This window comes from Onychomys torridus, chromosome 1, assembly GCF_903995425.1.
Source record: "Onychomys torridus chromosome 1, mOncTor1.1, whole genome shotgun sequence".
NCBI lineage: Eukaryota > Metazoa > Chordata > Mammalia > Rodentia > Cricetidae > Onychomys > Onychomys torridus.
The window spans coordinates 98,132,408-98,147,369 of NC_050443.1; the positions used below are offsets into that span (position 1 = coordinate 98,132,408).

General features: G+C 42.4%; 1 protein-coding gene across 1 annotated transcript in view; it reads right to left on the reverse strand.

Annotated features, from left to right (window-relative positions):
• Positions 1–14,962, reverse strand: part of Dnah3 (dynein axonemal heavy chain 3) — a 170,663-nt gene that overhangs the window by 111,017 nt on the left and 44,684 nt on the right. The window contains exons 20-26 of the mRNA XM_036190626.1: positions 13,739–13,853; positions 11,034–11,150; positions 9,577–9,756; positions 8,089–8,225; positions 4,431–4,632; positions 3,178–3,270; positions 1,567–1,677 (exon numbers count right to left, since the gene is read on the reverse strand). Of these exons, the coding sequence (XP_036046519.1) occupies positions 1,567–1,677; positions 3,178–3,270; positions 4,431–4,632; positions 8,089–8,225; positions 9,577–9,756; positions 11,034–11,150; positions 13,739–13,853 (955 nt within the window). The remainder of the gene's footprint in view (positions 1–1,566; positions 1,678–3,177; positions 3,271–4,430; positions 4,633–8,088; positions 8,226–9,576; positions 9,757–11,033; positions 11,151–13,738; positions 13,854–14,962) is intronic.

Consider the following 14,962-nt stretch of genomic DNA (forward strand, 5'->3'; position numbering starts at 1 on the left):
ATTTCAAAATGAAAAGGTTAAAAAGTAAAAAATGGACCTTAAAAGGAATTTTTTTTTAAAAAGGAGACCACTCGAGTTCAGCTTCCACCATATCAATTTTCTAACACTGTGGTTTGGAGCCTCTCAGAGCGTCCAGGTGAATGAAATCTGTATGGTTACAACTCAGCCAGAAAGCTCTCCTGAGGGTTGAGATAGGATTTGAGAAGCATGGGCACAATGTCTGATGTGAATAAAGCACCCTGTTAATAGTAGTGCTATTGTTAGTCATAATGTGCCCAGCATGTAGAAATAAAGAGGTTCCTAAAGCTTTCATTGTCCATGAATTGCTGTTTGAAAAGCCCTTGGTGATGGGGATGCCCACACAGAGCTCTGGAACTCCCTTACCCACTCCACAGTCGTCCTCCAAGCCAGAGTACAGGTACACATTCAGAATCTGAGACTCCTTGGTGCTTGTCAAATGGGTGAGTTATGGATTCAAGACAGAGTCAGCCTTTTTCCAGATAGGTGACAGCATCCTCAGGCTTAAGTAGTGCCAATGTGTTCTGCCCTTTTATCACCATGTTAAGTCATTATGTTCCCACATGTTAAACTGAATTTTTATACTAATGGGTTTTATGTAAATTATATAGTTTTAATTTCAAATTTGTGCTTAGCACAAGATAGGATTGCAATCTATAATACTCAGAGTTGAGGCAGTGGGAGGATTTGGAAAAGAAGACAAAGCTAACCAGTTCATTTGTCAACATTGCTTAAGTTATGATGCATATAGATGTCCTGTCCAGATAAACCTGTCAAAACTCGGATTTCTACTCCTTTTGTGTGGAATGATATTGCAAATATTAAAATGATGTTTAAAAGGGTTGTTACAATGCGCTCCATCTTTCCTTCCTATTTCCAGGGCTGGGGATAGAACCAGGACCTGTGTATGCCAGGCAAATGCTCTACTACTGAACTCATCCCACTCTACTGTGCACCTTCTGGTTCCTCTCTGGAACAATCCTCATTGTATTTTCTACTTGGCCAGTTGTCATAGTTTAGGTCTCTCTTAGACTATGACTCGATGTGACAATTCCTTGAATTTTAGAGAGATGACTGACACATGGATTGGTAAGTTGCTCATGGTCACACAATCAACAGGTAAATGTGCTGGGATTATGTGTCACGTCCACTAGGTCCTGTATTCTGAAGCATTGGCATCAACTGGAAATGCATGGTTGGGTCTGAGGATATGCAGGATGGAAGTGCACCAGGTCTCCAAGAGAAAACAGAAGGGAGAGAGAGAGAAGGCAAATAAGCCCAGGGAGGAGAATTGTTGGAAAGCCTCTCAGGTAACTCCTGCAAGCAGGAGCTGGTTACACTTAGCATCCTGTAGCTCAGAATTTCTACATAGGAAAAACCGTGAGGCTAACTGTATGCACCAAAGAGATCCTCAAATCCAGATTTCCCGCTTCACTGTCTCCATGGAAACCCTGGCTTCTGTGATCCCTGTTCTAAATGCCCCAAATGGCTACTCTATCCTAGTTCATGTTGGCTCTCCTCTTCAAGCTGTAAGGTGTGCTCACTTACTGGCATGGTGCCTTCAACTAGGGCTTCAGACACCTCTTTGGTCCAGAAGATGGAGGAGACACAGATAACTACCTGGCCAGGCCACTGCAAGACCCAGCTGTCACGAGGGACCTGGGAAGGAACAGTGGAGTTACTGTAGAATCAGTTCTTTGTGTGTGGTTTAAACTGACTTTCTACAACTACCTGTCCCCCCCCCCCCACCACACACACACCACACACCTCATCCTGATAGTAAAACAAAATCCTCTCTCAGTCCTAGAACTCACTGTGTAGACCAGGCTGGTCTCAAATTCACAAAGTTCTGCTTTCCTCTGCCACCAGAATACTGGGATTAAAGGCATGCACCACTATGCCAGACTTGGGATTAGTGATTTTCGTCTTTGTCCCTCAAGTATTGTGTAAAAGAAAAACAAAACAACCTCAACTCTGACTTATTTCATTGCTTCAAGACTGATTTAAAAAAAAAAATATATATATATATATATATATATAAAATCAGGGTCATGTTCAGACAGTACGCACATTTCCCCTTTTACTGGCTGTGTTAGACTGTGGTGTTGTGGCACACTTTCTTAGCCAAATCCTCTTCCCCCAATTTTGTTTCCTAAACTTAAGATCAGGGTTTAGCCCCAGTACCACATAAGCCAGGCATGGTGATGGAAGCCTAGAATCCCAGCATGTGGGAGTTGGAGGCAGGAGAATCAGAAGTTCAAAGGGTGGCCTTGGCTGCACAGTGAGTTGGAGGCCAGCCTGGGCTCCACGAGACCTTGTGGATCAAGTCTGCTTCAGGTTGTAAACAGTTTTATCAGAACACAGCCATGTTTATCATTTATATACTGTCTATGGTACTTTTGTGCTGTAAAGGAAGAGTTAGATACCACAGCCCGAGTGTGGCCCACAGAGGTGCGGGGGTGTTCTTTTGGCCTTGCATAGAAAAAGTGTGGACTCCTCATAGCTAACTTCGCACTGGTAACTCTTGCTCTGTGACTCAGAATTTATTATAGAAAACGGCATTGATTTAGATTTCAAAATCCACTGTGTAGGGCAGCAAGGTTGGTCTTGAGGACCTTTGTGAAAAGGCATTGGTTGCACATGTTTGTTTGATAGATGGAGTCTTACCATGGGGGTAGCGCCTGGAAGTAAGACACACACTGAAAGAGGAGACAAAACTCCTCCACTGTCCACACGAGCCTGGCTGGAGGCTGCCTGCTAGAGATTTGTCCCAATAGGTTATTTTTCCTTAGGCTTTGTGTCATCCTTGTTTCCACTAAGGCCTGTAGGGACTAGACTGCCACTCCCAGGTGATCCAAGTGAATGCCTACCTGGAAGGGGAGCTAAATGGAGCCACAAATCCCATGTGACAGGAAGCAAAGCACCTACTCCCACCCCACCCCCATCACCAGAGAGCTCTAGGTAACCCTTCCTTCTCTTCCGTCACCTGCGTCTACCAGCTAACTCCACCAGAAAACTGCTCATTGCCCTGGGATTCACAGGCAAAGGACCCAGAGGCTCAGACAGGTAGGTTTCAGTAGTACTCTAAAGGTCTGGGGCAACTGACCTATCCAAGCCACTCCCCAGAACTTCCTTTGTAGTACCCTAAGTCCTGTTTACCTGGACGTAAGCTTCAATCCCACTTCCAATAACTTGCCGCATGCTGGCCAGCATCACCTTCTCCACCTGCTGCAGCCACTTTTCCACCATGCCCTGTGGGGAAATACAACAGCAGGAGACAGCAACTGTCAATCAAAGCTGGACAGATCGCTTTCTGGAGCCGGATTTGCGATTGTCGCCTCTTCAAGTCAATATTCTTTGGCTGATTGCTTTATGCTTATTAACAGTTGTCTATGAAGTGTGTTTTCTCTAGAAATTTTTTTGTTTTTGTTTTTTGTTTGTTTGTTTTTTAAGACAGGGTTTCTTTGTGTAGTCCTGGCTATCCTGGATCTCACTCTGTAGACCAGGCTGGCCTCAAACTCACAGAGATCCGCCTGGCTCTGCTTCCCTAGTGCTGGGATTAAAGGCGTGCGCCACCACCGCCTGACCTGCTCTAGGAAATATTTAACACACATTCCTTCATATCATTTTCGGAAGCCAACAGCTTCTCAGGAGGCAAATGAAATCTTTATTCTTATTAATAAAGTAAGTTTCTCCTTTTTATGTTTTATTTTTTTAAATTATTGCATGCATGTGTGTCTGCGCATGGATATGTACATGTGAGTGCAGGCAGGTGCCTGAGGGGACCAGAGGCGTGGCATCCCTTGGAACTGGAGTTACAGACAGTTGTGAGCCAACAGACAGAGGCGCTAGGCACTGCAATTGGGTCCTCTACAAGAACAGTATGCCCTCTTCAGATGCTTCTCTTTTCCACAAGGCTGGGAATCATTTACATTTTACTCATTATCAAAGGCCATATAGCTTGGAGTGGCAGCACCCTCTGTAATCTCAGCACCCAGGAAGTCAAAAAAAGAGGATCTCAAGCTTAAGGTCAGCCAGGGCTAAATAAGTGAGACCCTGCATCCCCCTCCTCAAAGGTATACACATGAAAAGCCAGGTTGGGAGTGTGAGCTTTCTCATCGATTCTATGTTTTGTCTGACTGGATCATTGTCTACCTGGGCTCTGAAATCATCATCAGGTCACCTGGAATCTGATCTCTGCTACTGTATCAACTTTATTTGAGATCTTTCTACGGTTTTATTTGTCCCGTGGCCTACAATATAATCCCCATCTTAGAGATGGGTAAACTGAGGCCCAGAAGTTGGAGTAACTTCAAAGTGATTTAGTTATTAAGTTACGGAACCCAACTGTTCCACACCCCAAACTAGAGTCCAAGAAAAGAGCTCCCTGCTCAAACACACAGGGGGATTACTTTGGCTTTTGCTGGGTAGATTGTCTGTATGAAGGGAACAGTTTCTTTTTCTGAGCTGATCATGCCCAGGATTTCCAGATTGTCTGTGAACTCCAGCTTAGCGATTCCTTCAAAGCACTTCTTCAAGTGTGGCTGCACACGGAGTGGGTCCTTTGTCTCTGACAAGATCTCCAGAAGTTCATCATTCGACAGGAAGAAGAACCTATTTCAAAGTAAAGAGAATATGGTCACAGGGAGCTCTTTCGAGGACTCGAATTTCCAATATGGGGATGCTCCTAGCTGATGGATCCTCCTGGGTAATTACTAGCTGCATCCCAAGATCTTTCCTAGGCCTGGCTCCTCTCCTCCAAAACCCACCTGGTGCACAAAAGGTGAACTTTTTTTAAGGATTTATTTATTATGTATCTAGTGTTCTGCTTGCATGTCTGCCTGCAAGACTGAAGAGGTCACCAGACCTCATTACAGATGGTTGTAAGCCACCATGTGGTTGCTGGGAATGGAACTCAGGACCCCTAGAAGAGTAGCCAGTTCTCTTAACCACTGAGCCATCTTTCCATTCCGTGAAGATCGTTTTGACTCAGAGAGCAAGAGAAAGAAAAGGAGCAGGCATGTCTGAACTCAGCATGCTGGGGACTGGAATGACAGCTTGGCGCTCATCACTGCTTGTACTTCAGGATTGCCTGGGGAGCTCCTAAGAATTTCAATGCCAAGGTCCAAACACCTAGAGAGTCCCATGTATCTGATGTCTGATAAGGTCTGGGGAAATCTTTAATGTCTTAAATCCTAACTGATCTTAACATGCATTAATTAACATGCAGGCAGAGACCTCTTCTGTCTTTTAAGTGGAGGTAGTAGCAACTTCCCCACTTGCTTAGGCTCTAAAGATGCAAAATTAAACCTTTAGAAAATGTTCACGGTATCAACCTCTTTTATGAACCTGAGACTGAAAATTCTATAAAGAAGGGCTCCATGGGATTATGGTCTTACTTAATATGATAGATTACAAGTTGCTCATAGTGTTTAGTGAAGACCATTGAGCCAGCCCAAGCTAAGAAGAACAATTGATTAAGGCATTTCTTGACCCTAGGCCATTTCTCTGTCTTGCTTTGGCTAGCAGAATCTAGTGAACATAGGTATATTCAAGTCCCAAGCCTTAGATCCTAGGAGACCTTATCATTGACACTCCTGGTGCTCCTGTGACTATGTGAACAAACCTAGGCTAACCTTTCTAGTGCCAAGCAACAGGAATCCAACCACAGGCAAAGGACTAGGACTGACTCCAGCTGACTATAGTCACACTGAGTTCCAAAGAGAAGCACCATTCAGTAAAGCCCAGCCCAGTGCGCCATACCATACAATTGTGAGCCAAATAAATGACTGTTGTTTTATGCTTCTAAGTTTTGGAGTGTTTGTTACGTAGTAAACAAACTTATATACTATCTTCAGTATTGAGAAAGTAGGAAAAGTTCAGTAACTACTTTTAGGCTGACTGAATAGTCAGTACCTGTGAGGATGTCAGTTTCTACCATTTCTAAGTAATATTCAAATGGGTGAACTCTGTTAACTTATGTTACCTCTATTATGTGTAAGGCCCAAAGGCAGAGTAATAATGTAAAATCCTTTAGCATTCTGTACTTTTAAGGTAAAATTAATTTATGTGGCAATCACCAATAGCTCAAAGTATTCAGTAAGAGTGACGGATTTTATTTTACAAAAATTCATGAACTTGAGATATTTGTGTGAGTGTTTAACGTGTGTTTAACTTAGGTAGAAATATAGCTCAAAGCTTGGGTTTGAGTGGCAGCTTGGACATACATCAGTTTTGTCTTTCCTGGGGGAACATCATTATTCCCCTCACTTATAAAGTTACAATGTTACAAGATTATCCTAAGGATTACCTAAGTATAAATCATTCAGTGTGGTGTTCTGGCACAAGATGTAAATGCTGTATTAGTGTTGACTATCACTATTAGTACTAGGAATGGCAGCAAAAGACTAGAACCAAAGGCCCTGAGGCTGAAGAGAGGGTTAAGTGGTTAAGAGTGTGCTCTACTCTTTTGGTTTTTCGAGACAGGGTTTCTCTGTGTAGCTTTGCATCTTTCCTGGATCTCACTCTGTAGACCAGGCTAGCCTTGAACTCACAGAGATCAGCCTACCTCTGCCTCCCAAGTGCTGGGATTAAAGGCATGCGCCCGGCTAAGTGTGCTCTACTCTTGCAGAGGACCTGGCTGCTGTAGCTCCACCTCCAGGGGGATCCAGTGCCTTTTTCTGGCCACTGTGAGCACCTGTACTCATGTGCATGCTCCCACACATGACACACATAAATAAAGTAAAAATTTGAAAGTGTGTGTAAAAGCCCACCATCAGGGGCTTTCCAGAGTTGAACCTCTTCTCAATGGTGTGCTTCCAAGTCAGTGTTTCCTCCACTATCTGGGCTTGCTCATGTTGTCTAAAGTGAGACCCATTGGCCACAAGTAGTCAATGGTCTCACTTTCTGAGACACTTTAAACTGTTCAAGAGCATTGGCTGCTCTTCCAAACTCAATTCAATTTCTAGCATCCACATGGGAGCTCACAACTGTCCCAGGGGATCTGACACCTTCTTCTGGACTCCTTGGGCACTAGGCATGCAAGGGTGCCCAGGAGTACACCCAGGCCAAACACTCATGCACATAGAATAAAAATAAAATTAAAAATAACATACAATGGCCTTAAGTGGCTAAATGGCTACTTTATAAGACAGAACAAATAAAAAAATATTTGGATCACTGAGAAAAGATTTATCAGAGAATCATGTGCTAAACAGATACCAAGGGAATTTCTCCCATAGAAAAACCCCAAATCATCACCACTGTGACTATAAAAGCCTATACTGTTCTCTTGGTAGAGAGTAGAGAGCTAAACTTCATGTAAAGTCACATTATAGTTTTTTGTTGGTGTCTCAAGTAACCCTAGTTGGCCTCCAACTTTGGATCTGAGAATGACCTTGAAATCTTGGTAGTCCTGCCTCCACCTACCAAGTCCTGGGATTATAGGCATGAAAAACTACATCCTAATTGAGTTGAATGGCATGGAGTGACCAGCCACAGTGAACTCAGAAGTAGCCCTCTTAAACCACATTGACTATTATGTAAAGTATTAACTTTTGTGGGAAAGTTACTGTACTTGTAACTATAAATGTTAATGCTCAAAAAAATTAACTGACATTTTTCAAACACTTCTGTTTTAGATGTAGCTCAGTGATCTGCACAGAAAACCTATGAACTAAGAGCCATTAGTATTATCATATCTCAATTTCATAGTGGGGAACCTGAGTCTCAGATAGATTTGATGAAGGTATTCAAGTGAATAAATAGAAAATCTGGGATCCCAAGAGAGATCTCTTTAGCTCTAAATAGCAAGTCTTAATCATGACTACTATGCCCTTTACTGGACAGAAACAATTTTATTGGTTGGCCTAAGTGAAGATGTAAACCTTACAGAATCCATTTAGCTTTACTCTAGATGATGGCCATGGTGGCATGTTAACTCCTAGATGTCATCCCTTGGGAACCAGGGAAGCAGGAATGGAATAGAATCCAAATCTAACATGAGAAATTTAATTCCTCCCACATATGCCCTCAAAGGGTAGGTCCAAATGAAAGAACCATCCTGGGTACCTGGGGAAAAAGAGCCTCTTCTTCTCCAGGTAGTCATTCAGCCCCCGTTGGATGTCTTCCAACAGAAGGTTGGCTTCCTGAAGCTTCTCAGTCATTCTTGGCTGGTCTGCTGCCACCATAACCCTGGTATCTTTCACCTGGGAGACACACACACACACACACACACACACACACACGGTGAGAATCACTATGGGTACTCAAAGTTTTGAGATTGGTCATGGTAATGAAGTCATGACCAACTCACCAGCTAGTGATGCTGCCCACCCAAGTAGCCACTTCCTGATGTTTTCCTAGTCCCACAGGGCTAGCTGCTCACCAAGCATGACTGAATGTCTTCAATCATGGCTAGCTGGGTAGAGGTTGGGCATCACAAACTCAGAGTCAATTTCATCTGAACATTTTGGGGATCTAAAACAGATCATAGCACTCTGTTCTGGCCTGTGCTGAACCCTTGATCAAGGAGCTTTGGGCCATGTAAGAATCATCGCCTGCACGCTACTCTGTGTCAGAGCAAGCCAGTCTGAAGGGAGAGCCCCAGGTGGCCAAAGTGGAAAGATGAGTATTGGTAAGAGTATGAAAAGAGTGATTGTGAGCTCCAGAGGGTTTCATTGGCTCTCTGTTGACCCTTGGGAGGCTTGGATACACTTCTGTCCTTGTGCTCTATGAGTGACCCAATAATTTTTCTTGACCTACACTTAGTGGGTTTCTATAATGTGCAACCAAAGAAGGATAACTAACGTAAAATCTGCTCCACTGGCTGGGTCTTGTAACTGCCCCCCAATACCTCACTCCTAGAATCCAGACCACAAATAATTCACAGATATACTTCACTGAGATAAATTCTCTAATCATGTACCACAATTTGAGTTTTTCAAAAAGGAAAAAAAAATATAGCCTCTCAGGAGATACACCTTACACATGTGTAACTCATCTTTCGAGGCTTGGTTCTACTGTCACCTGCTTTGGAGGTCTCCTTGACACTCCCAGGCAAGTGTATTGCTCCCTATTGTCTACACACCGTGTGCATACATCACAGCTTTTGTTTTTCAAGCCTGTGCACCTCATAACAGAGTTGTAAAAAAGTGGAAATCATGTTGTTCTTATCAAATATTTTCTGACTTCTAAGATCATATCTGAGTCATATTTACCAAAAAACATTAAAAAACTGAGTATCAGTATGCACCACTATTTGAAATCTAAAAGGATTCCCAACCTATGAAAATGATACTGCATTGCTCTTTAACAAAGTCTTTTATCTCATTAGACAGAATAGCTAAATAATGTCAACTGATAAGTGTTATCTCCAGGGAGGTAAGATTTCAGAAACTTTCTCCTTTCCATATCCCACATTTCCATATTTGAAGTTTTAACAAATTAAAACAATAATATAATGTCAAATTTAAATTTCACTTGGTAGTTTCAAGGGACATAGACACAATGTACCATGATAATATTTTTTGCTGGTGAGATGCAAGAGATAAAACTCACCGCCTGAGTCATGAGTGTTTTCCAGTAAGAATCCACAGTGCCAAATTTCTTGCCCTCTGCTGGCATCTGGGCTATGATGTCCTCTGAGCTGAAGATTGGTTCCAGGTACAGCCAAGTGACTTGGCATTTTAACCAGGCATCCAAATTTTCCTGTACCCGAACTAGCTTTTCTTCCCATTTCTGTGAACGTAGAATTCCACATCTGAATCAGTAACCTGCAACTCTGCAGCACACACCAGTAAGTGAGCACACAGATGGATGGATTCATTGATTCATTGACTCACCATTCACTTGTTTAACAAATACTTATTGAAATGTATCTCATATGGCTACAGTTTCAGGGAACATGGATATAATGAAACAAGGAGTCTTTTGCCTTGTGAAGCTCACATTTTAGTTAGATAACAGTAATAAAGCTTATTCTTTGATGAGTGATGGTCAGGGAGCTCTCTCTCTCTCTCTCTCTCTCTCTCTATATATATATATATATATATATATATATATGATTATATATTATATGATTAATATATATATATATATATATATATATATATATATATGACAGAAATTTAATTCAACCACCTTATGAGATATTAACAAATCTATGTGGGTTAGAGAAATAGCTAAATTGATAAAATTCTTTCCTTTATACCAGAACTCACATTAAAACAAACAAATAACAACAAACTGGGTGTGGTGACTTAAGCTTGTAATCCCAGCGCTGGAGAGGTGGAGACAGGCAGGTCTCTGGAGTTGGCTGGCCAGTCAACCCAGCCTACTTGACTAGTGAGAGTGCTTGTCTCAAAAGCAAAAACAAGAAGATTGCTGCCCAAGACTATCTTCCAGTTTCCATAAGTGCTACACTCACACCACACACACACACACACACACACACACACACACACACACACACACACAATGTAATGAAGACATTAACAAAACTCAAGTTTACAGATGAAGACTCTGAACACAATAGTTAAAATAGCTTCCCAAGGTCACACAGCTAACAGTAAAGGCAGAACCAGAATACAGACCCAGAGGTCTGGACCCAGGAGGCCTATGCCACTTTTTCTTTTGCCCTTGAGCTCTACCCCTAAGACATATTCCACCCCCCAATTTATCCCACTTCTATAGATAATGATTAAGGGAGGCTAAACTCTTAGGGTCATGTGGCTCATATTCTAGATTACTATAGACTATAAAATACTTGGCAAATATATTTTTGTTTGACATATTCAAGCCTCATCTACTCCTTCAGCAGACTGCTCCAATGGCTTGGGAGTCACGATCTTAATTATGCCACCTACTGCTCTCCGTCTTTTGTTCATTCCTCCTTTCATTTGTCCATTCAGGAAAAGGGAGGTTTATTTTTCCATTGAACTTGAAAACCCCACCCCTCCCCTGAGAAACTGAGACCTAATAGGCCATAACAAGATGCACAATGGCTATTTTCTTACCCGACATTCTGTTTCTATTGGCTTGATGAATGCAGAGCCACACATTGTCTGGGTCTTTATCACGTGATCATCGAGTAGCAGTTGAATGTCATCAACCGCACACAAGATGCTTGTGTCCTGCCAATAAAGATGCCCACCCAGTCAAAGTCAAAATCATGAGACCCATTTGCCTTGCCTATCTCATTATCCATGCTGATTCCAGAAGGTTCCAGAAGGCATCTATGTCTCACAAGACTTTTTCATCATAAGATATTTATTTATTTATTTTGAGACAGGGTCTCAATATAGATGTTCCCACCTCAGCCTCTGAAGCACAATACACATGGTTCACATTGGTCACTAAAAATACTTAATGTCAGACAGGAGCAGTTGGGGAATGCCTGTTATCTCAGCACTCTGAAGGCCAAACGCTGAAGGGACACCATGAATTTGAGGCCAGCCTGGGCTACTTCATAAGATCTGTCTCAATAAACAAAATGAAACAAAACCTAAGAAACATTTTACTGTTTGACTTATTTGCAGAGATCCACCTAACACAGACTTAGAGTCTGTCGGGAAATAGACAGTCTTCCCCTTCCCCAGTTTCCTACCTCTCTGCCATTTGCCTTCCTGGCACCCTCAGGGAACATCAGCTTCCAATCCATGGGTACTACCTAGGTTCATGCACTGTAGCCAATCATAGGGGTTCTTGTAGTTATGTTAAGATGAAATTCAAAGATTTTTTTTATTTCAATTCATGAGTTTTCTTTAAATGTCTACTAATAGATAGGACATACTTATTAAGTTAATTACACATAATCTCCTTGTAAACAAAGCTTTGCTTGCTTGTTCTATGTGTGATCACATGATAAAAGTATATAAACCTGTAGCTCCAGCTTGGAAACTTCTGTCTTATACATTCAGTGAGTGCTATCTTGCTATCATGTCAGGGTGTCGCATCTGCAGTCAGTTCCTATGGGCCGTACTCTTTCCCTGAGCCATTGTGGCAGATAGACTGCTGATAATCTGCCACCTACAGCAAATCTGCTCTTGCTTGCTTTGATTTTACTTCCTTCAAGCTTGCAGACACAGACGTAGACACAGATATAGATGATGTAACTGCAGATACGGACAAAATCTGGCCTAGGATATATTCTTCTGTCTGTCTTTTCTCAGTGTGTCTGAAAAGCACATCCAGCTCTTCATAGACTGGCATCTTCACTGTCATTTTGCTATTGCTTTTTGTGGGCAGCTACTTCAGTCATAAACTTTGAAGGTAAATCAGGATGAGTGAACCTGCTCATAGGCCCAGAGCTGAACTCTTCATCACAGCCCAGCAGCCTCTACAGCAGTGTCTGACCCAATCAGAATGCACAGCTCCAACCTTATGGAACATATGAGACTTGGCCTTGTTGGGAAAGACCTGGTAATGAACTCATTTGCCTTTAGTTCTCCTGCCTCCAACTGACTCCTCCTGGATGGTTCTTATCCAAGGGTGAAATCAAGGATCAAAATCAAAGGGAGAAATAAGTCACAGGAGGAGGATGATACATTGTTCAGAGAGAAAGGAAGTGCTCAGATATCCAGAGTTTTGGCTCTATGCTGAATACTTGAAAAATGGAGTACTGGAGGTGTGGTTACATGGTAGCGTGCTTTCCCAACAAGAATAAGGCCTCAAGTTCAATCTCCAGCACTACGGAAAAGAAAACCAGGCGGGCAAGTGCAAATAGATGTTCAGGCACCCAGAAGGAGGGAGGTCAGGGAAAAGAAAAATTTATTGTGATTTTCTTTTTAAGTATTCCAAATGATTCTGCAGTGCAGTTAGCATTTGGGATGCTGTTCTAGGCATGAATGGGGAGCAGTATGTGACTATCTACCTGTGCCCTCCACAATGTACTGGACAGCAGTTCCCATATCTACCCGAGGCTTCACCACAAGACCAAACTAGACCCTGGGGTTATCCAAGCGAATGTACCTCCACATTCATTGCACAAACTCAAATCTGTCTGCAGGCACCCATGAAAATAAAGTAATCCACACCCTTACAATTCAAACTGGTTTGTAAGTGTTGCTAGTTCTGGAGAACCCCAGACCCCACTCTCATCCTCACAAATTATTTTAAAGAGATCCCGAAGGAATTCCTGTACACGTTAACATTTAAGAAGTAAAATGTAGGGGGCTGGAGAGATGGCTCAGAGGTTAAGAGCGCCGACTGCTCTTCCAGAGGTCCTGAGTTCAATTCCCAGCACCCACATGGTGGCTCACAACCATCTGTAATGAGATCTGGCAGCCTCTTCTGTGAACATAATAAAAAAGTAAATAAATAAATAAATAAATAAATAAATAAATAAATAAAATATTTTTTTATAAAAAGAAGTATAGTGCGTTGTTGTCCTGCTTCTGAAGGACCTGAGTTGCTGTGTGTGTGTGTGTGTGTGTGTGTGTGTGTGTGTGTGTGTGTGTGCATAGTTACACAAGCCTGTGTTCTTCTTGAGACATGTTAATTTAGGAGACTCACTCCATTCCTTTGCACTAGGTCAAAAGACCCTTTGATTTTGAGATTTATGGCTCCAGTGGAGTGTGAGATGATGGAGGACAGGCAGGCAGAGGCAATACCCAAGCAGAGAGTTATTCTTCTATGAGGTCTGTTGCATACAGAATCATGTCTATATCTACTACATAACACACAGGGCTGCTTTCAGGGAGTTACCACTGGACTGACTCACAGTGTCCCTGTACTTCACAAAACTGAATGTCATGTTGACCCAGTCTGACTTCATCTTCTCCAAGTTTTTCTCCAGAGAGTATTCCTTGCTGGCAGCTGCACCAATGGGCTCCAGCCTGAGGAGAGAACATATCAACACGAACATCAACAGGAAGTGGCAGAGGAGATACCCGAGGAGGAATTTCAGCTCAGTCTTAAGAGATTTCCAAAAGCTTTAATTTCAACAAAATGTTTTCTCTAAGGTTTGTCAGCTACTTCCAATGGGTTTCCTATTCTGAGTACTATTCTCTTTTGGGGGCTGTTTATAAGTTGAGTGTTTCTCCAAAATTCCCACTAAAGTTCTAATCCCCAATCATTCAAAATGTGACTATATTCAAAGGGTGTTTAATGAGGAGATTATATTAAAATGAAGCCATGACCAGGCCTAATCCAGCATAACTGGTGTTCTTATAGGAAGAATTGACGGCAATCACATAGAAATCAAGAGCACATGAAGACACAATGCTGTGGGATGTTCTGAATGTCAAATGTGTTGCTCTGATTGGTTAAAATAAATAAAGTGCTGATTGGCCAGTAGCCAGGCAGGAAGGATAGGGTAGGCGGGACAAGGAGGAGGAGAATTGTGGGAAGTGGAAGGCTGGGTGGAGACAATGCCAGCCCCCGCCATGACAAGCAACATGTAAAGACACCGGTAAGCCACAAGCCACGTGGCAAAGTATAGATTAATAGAAATGGGTTAATTTAAAATAAAAGAACTAGATAACAAGAAGCCTGCCACGGCCATACAGTTTGTAAGCAATATAAGTTTCTGTGTGTTTACTTGGTTGGGTCTATGCGTCTATGGGCCTGTCAGGTGAGAGAGATTTGTCCTGACTCTGGGCCAGGTAGGAAAACACTAACGACAACACAAGGGAAAAATGGTCATCCATGTGCCAAGGAGAGAGGCCTTCAAGGAGACTAGCCCATAGTCGTGGACTTCAAGACCTCAAAACTGAAAAATAAGTTTCAGACAGCCTAACTTACTTGACTCCTAAGGAATGACAGCCAAGGTGTCATCTGGCCTCCACTTGCACATAACACACATGCATGCACACCCCCTCCACATTTGTACCTCACACTTGTAAACACACCTACAAAGCTCACCCCCAAAACAAATATAAATAAAAACAGCCATTCAGATAATACAAATGATCACCCTAGAGTCCCAGGGCACTTGAGGAAGGAA